General features: G+C 33.8%; 1 protein-coding gene across 2 annotated transcripts; it reads left to right on the top strand.

Annotated features, from left to right (window-relative positions):
• Nucleotides 1-1872: 1872 nt before the first annotated feature.
• LOC137819612 (pyrophosphate-energized membrane proton pump 2) lies at nt 1873-11429 on the top strand. 2 transcript variants are annotated; one of them, XM_068623511.2, is made up of 16 exons: nt 1882-1993; nt 2081-2156; nt 2423-2734; nt 2878-3081; nt 4982-5133; nt 5215-5362; nt 5447-5579; nt 6033-6205; nt 7214-7334; nt 7438-7625; nt 7833-8270; nt 8349-8513; nt 9307-9462; nt 9550-9661; nt 10139-10358; nt 11136-11429. In XM_068623511.2, exons 3-16 carry the CDS (start codon nt 2633-2635, stop codon nt 11233-11235), a joined length of 2412 nt encoding a protein of 803 aa, XP_068479612.1. In that variant the 5' UTR covers nt 1882-1993; nt 2081-2156; nt 2423-2632; the 3' UTR covers nt 11236-11429. The 2 variants fall into 2 exon arrangements, with proteins under 2 accessions (XP_068479611.1, XP_068479612.1); XM_068623510.2 differs by having other exon boundaries at nt 1873-2156.
• The last annotated feature ends 1206 nt before the right edge of the window (nt 11430-12635 follow it).

Raw genomic sequence — 12635 nt, 5'->3', positions numbered from 1 at the left:
GAATATTCAAGGATGAAAAACCAATACCAATAATGAAATTGTTAATAAATACTTCACAGAACTATTCTTAATTATGATTTTATATATAATTTTAATTATTATATTTGGGGTAAATAACTTATTTGTTGATCAAATGTGAGCTGTCAACATTTTCTTTTTATGAATTTAAAGATCAAAACCATCATTGTCATTTAACTTATCAAAATAGACAATATTTTACATTTTTAGCTTTCAAACCGAATTCATGTTCTCCTAGTTTTAGGTATGAACTATCTTAATAATCTCATAGACTCTCAATAAAACTAATATTAGTAACAAATTTCCAAAGTCAACAAAATTGCATAATTGTACATTCACATAATCTTAATATTCTAATTTTTATGTGTCTATGTTCCTTATCATTCAATATTTGTTCCTTCTCTTTGAATATTTGTATATGAATACTTTTTTTTATTATTTGTATGAAATTCATACAAAGAGAAAAACTTCTTTTTTTTATCTCTTTCTTCCTATTATTATTTTTCTATAAGTGGTGAATAGAGCTTTGATCACATATTTGTCTCTAATAGGTCAATTGTGTGTTTTTCTTAATTGAGTAATTAAAATTGTGCAAAAAGTCATTTTCCATTTTCATGCTACCCACATTTTGCGTAGTTGAAACTTTTATATTCATGCAAATGTGGATGTTGAAGGAATAACAATGTAGATAAGTGTGAATAATTGATCTAATGTGTAAAAGCGACGATTTGAAAAAGTTTTGATATTGAAGTTTCCTTTTGTGTGTATCTAAAATTGAAATATTAACTTTGGATTACAAGAGCCAATACATCATTAGGTTCAGTCATCGTATTTGAGATATTATCTGTTTTCAAGGTTGGTGTTCTATCACAGTTTTATCCTTAAAAAATACATCAATAGATTGAAGGAAGGAAGAATATATAAACTGCTTTTAACCTTGATTCTTAAATAATGAGAGATTATATTGAAGTATCAGAACAATTACATTCATCCTTATCTTTAAAATAAAATTGTATATACATATTCATTTGGGTCGGACACAAGTATACTCATACTATTGTTTATACTCATTTAAATACTATCTCAAATATTAATTAAATATTTTTTGACAAAAAATAAAAATTACAAAAAAAACATAATAATATAATAATGATTCAATACATATATTACTTTTTCAATATCAAATATAATATTTTTTACATAAATATTCAAATAAAATATTAAATAATAATTATACATAAATATAAAATAATTATAAAAAATAGTAAATAATTACACATAATTACCATATCTATTATTTTTTTCAAACGTTAAGAGTGAAAGTACTTCAATTATTTTATATTTTGAGTATTCGAAAAGACACAAAATTTCATATTGTCTAATTTACTCTCTTTCAAATAGTTTATATGTCTCACCCCATCATATACCTTCTTAGTGGATTGATAATTGACATAATTTTAGTATGATATACTTTAAATTTAACTACAATATTAAATAAACACATAAATTTAACTGAATTTTTAAAATATTTTAAATGCAGCATTTAATGTTATTAGAAATATATTTGTGTCTTATCTTTTCATACTGATTTTGCATTTATTAATTTATTAATACAAGCGTAACAAAGGTTAGATATGCATAAGGAAACTCTCTCCGTTTTTTTGTCAAATACAGTTTAAGAATATAAATAGTAATAATAATGAACAATTAATATTAGTCTTGAATTTAAACAATAAGAATTAAATAGATATTAAAATCTTTAAAAATCTTATAGTTAAATTGAGGTAATAAGTATTAATTATTAATTAGTAGTTAAAGCGCAGGGTATGACACGAGTAGCCAATAAGAATGCAGTTAAGATGACGTGTCGCAATATTATTGGATATCTCTTACATGTCAACACGAGAGTGGCGTATATATGTAAATTAAGAAATGAAAGAACGAAGAGAAGAATGGCGAACGTGAAATAGAAATAGTTAGTGTATTTGATTTGATTCGATTTGATTTCATTGATTCACTGTGTTTGTGTTTTCTCTCACATGCATTTCTCCTTCAAACAAAGGTGAAGAGGAAGAAGAAGAGGTTCCGCTCGGTGGCTGTGACAGCAATTGCGACCGATTCTTCACCACAGAAAATCCGTAAGCATTAGATCTGCGATTTCGATTTGCGATTTCACTTTGCGATTTCAATTTACGATTTCAATTCACGATTTCACTGAGACCCCATGCCAGAAGCTGATGCGGATCTATTATAATTGAATACGAAATGGAATCGAAGCATGAGCATTTTGGATGGGATCTGCATCCATGTTTTTTAGTTAGTTAGGCTCTGAGGAAGTATCATTTGCTGCATTGTTCATGGAAATCTACATTAAATCATTTTTTTTGTGTTTAATTTTGTGCAGTCTGAACACTAACTCCTGTTGCGGCTGCGGAGAGGAGCGAGAAGGAAGGCGTTGCAGTTTGATTTCTTTAGGAAACGTAAATCGTTGTTTGGGTGTTTAAAAAGAGAATTCAAAATTCAGCGACCGGGTTCAGGGGCTGACTTGCCCCAACTAGGTGGTGAGTACAACCCTTATCCTGTAGCACGGAGGGCGAATTCCACCCATTCCATAATGATGGAGAATGACATGGAGTCCGGTACTTTGGGCTTGGGGGCTTACCAGGACAAGCCCAGAACCTTCCCCAACATGCGCACTAAACCTTACACCCCTCTGGTTCGTTCCTAAACTATTACAATATAGCAAAATACTCACTTCTAATTTATCTATCTGAATCTGTATATCCTGAGAGTATTTCCCTTCGCCTGAACTTTCTGCAACTTCTCAACTGTCCACTCCTCCTTTACACATTTCTGCAGATATTTCGGATTCTGTTCGGTATAAATATTCGTGTTCTGTTCATTCTTTTGCTCCTTGGGCTGGGTGCTATCTTTTACGTGGGAGCCAGTACCTCTCCGATCATTGTGTTTGTCATCTCTGTTTGCATTCTCAGCTTCCTTGTTGCCATCTATCTTACGAAGTGGGTGCTCGCAAAAGATGAGGGACCTCCTGAAATGGTTCAGGTAAATCTATTTCCTGTATTTACTGCAATCTCTAAAGTGTTGTCCATCTCCTCTATACATTCTTAATATTAGTAAATCAATATTACATTAGAGATTTTCTCAACAATCAGCTATTTCTCTTTGTGGTTGAAAGACGAGCTGATTGCTCTGAGTCCTGTGAAAGAGGATGAGGTTGATTACCATTGTCAAAATCATACATAAATTATAGATATGAACTATGTAGTCCTTGTAAAGTTTCGGTGGTTCTCATCTTACAAGCCAGTTATGTGGAATTCAGCTAGGTCCTAAACTAAAATTCTAAGATGGTATTGAAACCCAATATTGGACCACCTGTATTTATTTGTGCTCTAGATATATATATTCCTAGGCATAAGGGGGTATGGTCATGGGCTACCTGCATAAGTCCGTGCTACAAATGTCCAGTATCGGCATGAAAGGGTGTGTTGAGTTGAGATCTCACTCTGGCCCGAGATATGGCCAATGTGAGCTCAAATCCTAAGAACCAAGTCCCATATGAGAGGTTGAGATGATATGATATTGCCACATCTTTTGTGTCCTGTCATACTGTTGGGGGCATTTTACCGGAAGTTTATACTGTATCAGTCTACCCTGTGTGATTCTTGTTGAAGAATATACACCTCGGGGGCAAAACATTTTATGTGTGTGTGTGTGAAATAGCACTTTCCTGTGATTATTGATTTCACTTTTCTAAGGTTTGATTGATAATTTGATTTGGATTAGAGGGCATGAAATAAAGTAGCATGTATAGAGTAGTAATGATTAAAACTTGCCTAGGGTGGATCGGTCATGTGAGCAGAATATCACCAATAGAGACTATAGTGAACAAAAGGATCATATGCAGATAGCCGGATTATAATGTCTATTTTGGTTTTTAGTAAAAACCATTAGAAGACAACAAAATTTTAGGACAAATCTTAAAGATGTAAATAATTTTACTGAAAATATGCTTTATATAATACAGCCTAATGATGTTGGTTGATCAATGTAGCCAACCTCACCTAGTGAGATACAGCTTGATTGTTGGTGTGTCAACTTGAAAGGAAACAACTCTTTGGCCACATCCCTAGTCTCTCTTCTTACTTTCCTTGTTAATAGAGATTTAGAGAGCTCTCTAGTATTGGTCCCCATCAAAATTAATATGTAATAGTGATTCCTGCATTGTTATTAACCAGGATAATGTTCCCTTGTACTATGCAAGAAAATACTCTATTCTACAGTTTGGGTTCTACACCCGACGTAATGTTTTTCAATTTGGTCCCTATATAAGCAATTCTAACACTGTTTATAACTATAGCAAATGGTGGGAATCGATTGTGAATAATTTTTCATGTACAGACCAAAATGCAAAGGTACTTTTTTGTGAAGACTAAGATGAAAAGAAGTGCCAAGTTTAATTGCAAAATTACTCTTAAAGAATATTGTTTTTTTCCCTCTTTGCTTTTACATTTGATAAAAAAACTTGAGAAGTGAGAGCATGCTAATCTTTAGTTTTCTTTATTGAGTTGTATTTTCTCTTTCTTGTGGGGAGGACAAGAAACTATTTTCCAACTTCCAAGAAAATTTCCTTTCCTTTTAATCAAAATGGGGGAAATATGAACCTAGGAACAGGTAGGGCTTGTTAAATTTCTTGTTTGCATATCTTGAAATATAAAACATACCAAGATATTTTTTTATAAATTTAATTCTAGCAATGGAACCTTTTGTTAATATGCTTAATGCAAAGAGCCTGATTTGTTGAACCATTTTTGTTTGATTCACGAAAATAGTGTGTTTAAGTTATTATACATCTTAGTGCCTTCTATGATGACTGATTGACAGTTGGATTGCATCACCATGAACCCTTGTTTTCTTGTCCTGAGCTTATCATATTGCTTTCTAGATAGCAGATGCTATACGAGATGGAGCTGAAGGATTTTTCAGGACCCAGTATGGGAGTATATCCAAGATGGCCATGTTTCTTGCTGTTGTCATTCTATGCATATATTTGTTTCGCAGTACTACTCCACAACAGGAAGCTTCTGGCCTGGGGAGGTGATGTAATAAAATATATATGCTGTGAATATTTTTAGTATTGTTTACTTGTTCTTATCTGTCATTTTCATCCTGTTTCAGGTCAACTTCTGCATACATCACGGTAGCTTCTTTCCTTTTAGGTGCCCTCTGTTCAGGTATTGCTGGATATGTGGGGATGTGGGTGTCAGTTCGTGCCAATGTCAGAGTTTCTAGTGCTGCAAGACGGTCTGCAAGAGAGGCATTGCAGGTTAAACCATTAGTTCATTATCAGTTTCTGTGAAAACTATGAACAGTTCACTATTCGTATTTTAACTGGAAGGAATTTGCACAGGTAGCTACTCGTGCAGGTGGTTTATCGGCCATCATTGTTGTTGGTATGGCTGTAATTGGTATAGCAGTCCTTTATGCCACATTTTATGTTTGGTTGGGAGTAGACTCACCTGGTTCAATGAAGGTTACTGATTGTGAGTGTAGACTTCTCCCCTTAACTTGTTATCATAGATATAATATTTTTTTAATGTTTGAAATTTTATTGTTATTATTGAACATTTATTGTGCTCTTGATATTTCATAATTATATTTTCAAGCTAGTTTTCCATGTTTATAAGTTGGAGAGTTTTGTGTTCATTTGTAAACTGAAAATAAAAGAGAGCTGAGGTGGTAAACTTGGGGGAGGTTTGATTGAGGTCATAAATGATTCCTTATATGATTTCTCATTAAATGTTCCCCCTTGGCTCATATTTAGCCAAAGACCAATAATTAAGTTGACTGAAATAAGTTTTAGCTGATATGCTCACAATTATTAAGGAATATTTATTGTCTATCTGGCTATGACATGATTTAATTTTTTGTCCATTATCTGATCTATTCTCTCTCTAATTGGTGATTGATTTCTGAACATTTTTGTTTTCCTTCAGTACCTCTTCTTCTAGTTGGATATGGATTTGGTGCCTCCTTTGTTGCTCTATTTGCTCAGTTGGGTGGTGGAATATACACAAAAGCAGCTGATGTTGGAGCAGACCTTGTTGGAAAAGTAGAACAGGGAATACCTGAAGATGACCCTAGGAATCCTGCTGTTATTGCTGATCTGGTAATTGTTTTATTTTTGTTTAATTTGTTTCGATGAGTCTACACATTAAAATGTGTTAGTTGTTTCATCTGGGTTTGTTTTGCACACATTCCAAGTCAGTTTAATGGAAAAACATGTGAGAGGAAGGATTGAGTTGAATGTTTGTTTGAGGGTTTCTAACTGAAATCAAACACTCTGTTAATGTTCTTTGAAAAGCGGGATAGTTTGTGGAAATGATTTTTAAATAAGATTTTATCTTTATAAGTAATTTTGAGAAGCATGTCTCCTTTTCATTATTCATTTTTGAATTACATCAATATTTTCTATGGTTCTATTTAAAGGTGATGGAAACACAACAAAAGTCTTATCCCAGTAGGTGAGATTGAAACACAAAAATATAATTTACCATCCATGAGTCAACTGTATAACTCAACATATTGAAGGTGTTCTCTGATTTTAAGTGCCCAAGATCTGAATATTTGCATTTATGTTTTATTTGTCAGAGACTTGTGAGATTCTCCAAATTTTATGATCATTTTTTGTTTTGCCAACCTATTGGATAAATAGAGAACAAAGTGCATCTTTAGGAAATATTTTAGGGGTGCCAAAATTTTTATAGGCGTACAAAATTTTTAGGGGTGCTAAATATATAAAATATACTATTTTTTTTATATAAATGGAAAAAAAAAAATTGGGGGGAGGCCCCCCTCACACACCACTAAGCTACGCCATATATTTCATTATCTTTTACTTATAATATTTAGCTTCAAGCCCTATAAGAAAATAAAGAAAATATTGATATGAAAGTTTTACGAAAAACATTATTAACTGATAATAAACATACTGGGTTTATATTTTTATCTTTTGTAAAATTGATGGATACTTGCAAAAGTTACATCAGCTCAATGAGAAGAGCTGTTAAATGTTTTTTATTTCCTTGACTTGTGTTTCTTTGTTTTGTTTCTGCCTATACTTTTTTCTGAACTTGTGCTTCCATTGGTACCATATTGTTTTTTATTTGATGTTAAGGTTGGTGACAATGTGGGAGATTGTGCTGCTCGAGGTGCTGATCTTTTTGAAAGTATTGCAGCTGAAATAATCAGTGCCATGATACTTGGTGGAACAATGGCACAACGTTGTAAAATTGCAGGCAAATACTTGAGTTGCTCTATTTTGTGCCTTTCTTGCGTACTTCTGGTCTATTACTTGTATATGCGTGCCCATCCAATATGATGTCTTCTCTTTCGATTCAGATCCATCGGGCTTCATCTTGTTTCCTCTTGTTGTTCACTCGTTCGATTTGGTAGTATCAACAGTTGGAATATTTTCTATTCGGGGTACGCGTGAAACTGGAGTAATTGCTCCAGTGGAGGATCCAATGACAATTCTTCAAAAAGGATATTCTTTAACGATAGTCTTAGCTGTTCTGGCATTTGGTTTGGTAATACTTAATCTTCATTTGTGTTCTTTTAATTTGACTTTTCTATATTTCCTGGATTGGCCAAGTATTCATTGTTCCAATTTCTGTACTTTGTTGACATTGAAATCTCTTTTTCAATTAGGACTAAAGTAATGTTTCCTCCACCTTTTTCAAATTTTTGTTACACCATATTTTCTGCCTAATTTTTAAATTGAATTACTTTTGCAGTCTACCCGCTGGTTACTTTACACTGATCAAGCACCTTCAGCTTGGTTCAATTTTGCCTTGTGTGGGTTGATTGGTATTATCACTGCGTACATTTTTGTCTGGATTGCCAAGTATTATACTGACTACAAGCATGAGCCTGTGCGCATATTGGCCCTTTCCAGCTCCACTGGCCATGGGACTAATATAATTGCTGGAGTCAGTTTGGGTCTGGAATCTACTGCTCTTCCTGTCCTTGTCATCAGTGTGTCAATTATCTCGGCTTTCTGGCTCGGTCACACCTCTGGACTAGTAGATGAAGCAGGAATCCCAACTGGTGGGTTGTTTGGCACTGCTGTGGCAACGATGGGAATGCTAAGCACCGCTGCCTATATTCTTACTATGGATATGTTTGGTCCAATAGCTGATAATGCAGGAGGAATTGTGGAAATGAGTCAGCAGGTAGTTATTGCCAGAATAATATGGTCCATTGTGTTATGAGATTTCTCTTATGCGTACTGACAATCAACCTGTTTTCAGCCTGAAAGTGTCAGAGAGATAACGGATGTCCTTGATGCAGTAGGAAACACGACCAAAGCTACCACCAAAGGCTTTGCTATTGGTTCTGCTGCTCTTGCATCTTTCCTTTTGTTTAGTGCTTATATGGACGAGGTTTCTGCTTTTGCTCGTGAACCTTTCAAACAGGTGTGCAGGACAAGGTCCTACCTAATCATGCTGTTGTCTTTGTGTGTTTGGGGTGGTTCCTAGCTTATAGGTGAAAATTGGAGACCATAGCATACCATACCACAATAGCATGTTTTAGGTATCTAGGTACATCATACAAAACAACACAGAAGTAGGGGGTGGAAAAACCTATAGGAATCAGGAGGGGTGGAATGGAGGACAGCAGTGCTTTTAGTGTAATTTGTGATTAAGGTATTGCTCAAGTTTAAGGGAAAATTTTATGCATAAATATATAGACTTGAAATGTTGTATGCACTAAATGTTGTTTGGTAAAAAGGTCAATGAGAGAATAAACTTAAATAACGTAGATGAGTGTTTTGTGGTAGAAAAGTAGAGATTATAGTTGATAATCAAGGTACAACTCTTTCTACTTAAGAAGAGCGTAAAAGTCCAAGTGTCACAATTCAATTGTGACTTGACCCACTCGCCTCCACCACAGAACAATTAATGCCACCTACAATACAACAGTACATCTATTCTAACATAGATTGAATATGTCCAGTGTGGCCCATGGGTGTCCACACAAGAATAAAATGTTCAACCTAGATGGAAATTTAATGATTGACTGCATTAGGAAGAAATTGCCTTTATAATGTGTGTTTTGAAAGATTAAAGATGTATGGTCTAAAACCAAAATGCGTGCACTTATTAGGGACTGAATAATTGAAGTCAACAACACCCTTATTATTATGTTATTATTTTTATTACTTTTGGTTCTTCTAACTTCTAAGTGCAACTTATGATTGAGTTACAGGTTGATATTGCAATTCCCGAAGTTTTCGTTGGTGGTTTGCTAGGTTCTATGCTTATATTTGTCTTTAGTGCTTGGGCCTGTTCTGCTGTTGGCAGAACTGCGCAAGAGGTTGTTAATGAAGTGAGAAGGCAGTTCATTGAGAGGCCTGGTATAATGGTGAGTTTACGTTTGTAATGTAATATTATGTATCTCAATTCAGGTTTTGATATTCTCTTTTTTTTTTCTTGTTTATACTTTCGGCAGGATTACAAGGAAAAACCAGATTATGGTCGTTGTGTTGCTATTGTAGCATCTGCATCATTACGAGAGATGATAAAACCTGGTGCTTTGGCAATCATTTCACCTATTGCAGTCGGTGGGTTAATTTTTAATTGCGTTTGCACATATATTATCATTAGGAAAAGCTGGGGAGAATGGCAACAGTTATGCTATTTTATTTTTGTTTTATAATCATGTGAACAACACAATTGCATGATAGGCTTTTGATACCGTGAACTTGTCTTGGGGAGTTCTTGTATCTCATATATTAACCTTTATATTTGAATGTTTTGTTTTCCGACTGCGTTCTGCCTCCCTTATACCTTCAATTGTTGCATTAGTTTGTTTAGTAAATAATTATTCCTTGAGCCCCTTTGTCTCTCAAATTCTATCTCTGCGAAAACTTCTGGTGCAAACTTAAAATAAAAGCCTGGGAATCAGCTGTCGGTTTGATCTTTTGCCTTTTGGAGATGATGACCTGTTTAGTGATACGTTATACTTATATTTTATATGATATGAAATATTTTTTATGCCATGTAGAATTTACTATGTTGTATCTTTCTATCAAATGCAGGTTTTGTATTCCGAATTTTGGGCTACTACACAGGGCAACCTTTACTCGGGGCTAAAGTTGTGGCTGCTATGCTCATGTTTGCAACAGTGTCTGGTATTCTTATGGCACTTTTTCTGAACACAGCTGGTGGTGCCTGGGATAATGCAAAGAAGTACATTGAGACTGGAGCTCTTGGAGGGAAGGGAAGTGAAGCTCACAAAGCAGCCGTAACTGGAGATACGTAAGTTACTTTTTGCTTATGCCACTTTTGTTGGGTTCTCTGTTCCCTAGTAGTAATAAATAGGTTTTTAATGTGGTTTATAGTTGCTTGTAAAGTTTTATGTTCAGCAATTGACTATGGTTGGTGTTGATTATAAATATACTCGTGGCTCTTTTTTTTTTCCGTTTTGTCTAGCAGCAACGGTTATTGTGCTTATAATGTGTTTGCTGCAATGCCATCACTGCCACTGTGACCCTGACTTGTGGCCTCAATGTGCCGTCAATCACAAGAGCAGTTTCATCCTTTTCCTTATGCTGCCCCTTTCATTAACACCGCCTCATATCTTCTTCACCCAATCATTATGTTGCACATGGTGATGTTTTCCCCTACTTGCAACCAACCCAAGCCACCCACTGCTGCTAATCCATTGTCACCGTTTCGACAAGCTCCTTTAATATCATTGCCCCAGTGCTTGCACTATCCTTGGAGCCATATTTTTTACTGCTCCAAGTCCTCCTCAACCACCGCCCTAAACCTAACTATATACCCATTGGATAACCAGCATATGAGATAGCATGAATAATGCTTTTCCTACAATTTTTTTTGGTTATCTGATTTCTGATGTAAACTGGGACCCTATCTAGTTTGTTTTTGGAAAGGAATGGAAGATATGATGCATAGATCCTTAATGAGTCTTCACGTAGCCTAGCCTAATATGGTATTAGTGTTTGCCTTTTCGTGAATTTTTCTATGCTGGGTTAATAATTTACGTGTTTGGAAATTTGACTAATTTGGCAGAGTGGGAGATCCATTCAAAGACACAGCTGGTCCTTCAATCCATGTCCTTATAAAGATGCTGGCAACGATTACACTGGTAATGGCTCCAATCTTCCTGTGAGAGTTGTTATCATAGAAAAAGCATAGTTGCGCCAATTTGATTTTGCTAATTTTGGAAAGTATAGAGATAGGTTGTATGAATCTATGATGTACATCGATGAGCCTGATTAATAGTCACAATGATTTTTCTTGTCCTTGATCAGAATAAGAGATATTATTTGACTGAGCATATGGAGAAAATAGTGATTAGAAAAATTCCCCCCTTATTATTATTCTTTGGCTTTTTAAATTAGAGTGCGGCTAAATTAAATTAAGGAATCACAAACTACCTAAACCCTAAAAACCAATTAAGGTTTCAACCAATGACGATAACTTTTGTTTTGCTAATCTTCAGAATTGATAGCATGCTCCAGCCTAATTTTAAGTGAATTTGGGCTCACTGTTAACGATTAACAAGTAATTCTGTATCATGAATTGTTAGAGATTATTTTTAATTTTAAATTAAATACTATATTTAACTTTTCTTTTAAATCAAATAATCATTATAAGTTGTTTTAAAATATCTTTTAGTTTTAAGATCAATTTCTGCTGAAAAGAGACCCCAAGTACTAAAAAATGTAGGAAGAGTTGTGTTTTATGATATAATATTGTACCCAGAGGAAATGAAGATAACATTATACATGTGAAATTTTAATAAACAATAAATTCAAGTACCATACTATCTATATAATTAAGTAAAACAACTATGAAATTTATTTAATAGCGAAAATCGCGTTAAATACATTAGGATGGTAACATTTCTCGTCATCATAATTATTATTAGTAAAAAGATGGACAAGATGGTTTTTGTACACATTTATCTTTTATTTTTCATACTTTTTTTCTTATTATATGTTAAGAAATATTATTTTCATAAAATGTGAAAATTGAAAATAGGTAACTGTCTAAGTGATTTATAACAATTAGAATACTTTTTAATATTAAAACCATGGAAATATGAATATACCTCTATTATATGTATAGATTATTCTCTTTGATATCTTTTTATACACACTTTCTTTGCTATTTGATTGTTTCTCATCTTTTACTAAAATAATAATAAATTTTTACAATTAATTTGTTTTTCCAATTTTTTTAAATAATTTCATATCCAAACGAACTATTCTTTCAACCATAGCAATGATGAATAAAAAATTCATTGAAAATTTTGTGGGACAAATTTGAGGTTCAAATCTCAACCAAAACTCAAGATACACGTAAAAATTTCAGACCAAAAGACCCATGGAATAACACGTAGAAAGTCTCAGAATGAGATTCAACAAAACCGGTTTTCCAAAATCAAAACGTCCTGACTTTTCTTCCTGGTATCTCCTTTTTGTGATTTGTTTATGCACGTACCTCCTTAGCAGGGTGCAAACAAAATATGAAAGTACGTGCATGATTTTTTTTCGGAATTTTTAA

This window comes from Phaseolus vulgaris, chromosome 10, assembly GCF_051622355.1.
Source record: "Phaseolus vulgaris cultivar YP4 chromosome 10, ASM5162235v1, whole genome shotgun sequence".
Classification (NCBI taxonomy): Eukaryota; Viridiplantae; Streptophyta; class Magnoliopsida; order Fabales; family Fabaceae; genus Phaseolus; species Phaseolus vulgaris.
This window is presented reverse-complemented; position numbering and strand designations above follow the sequence as displayed.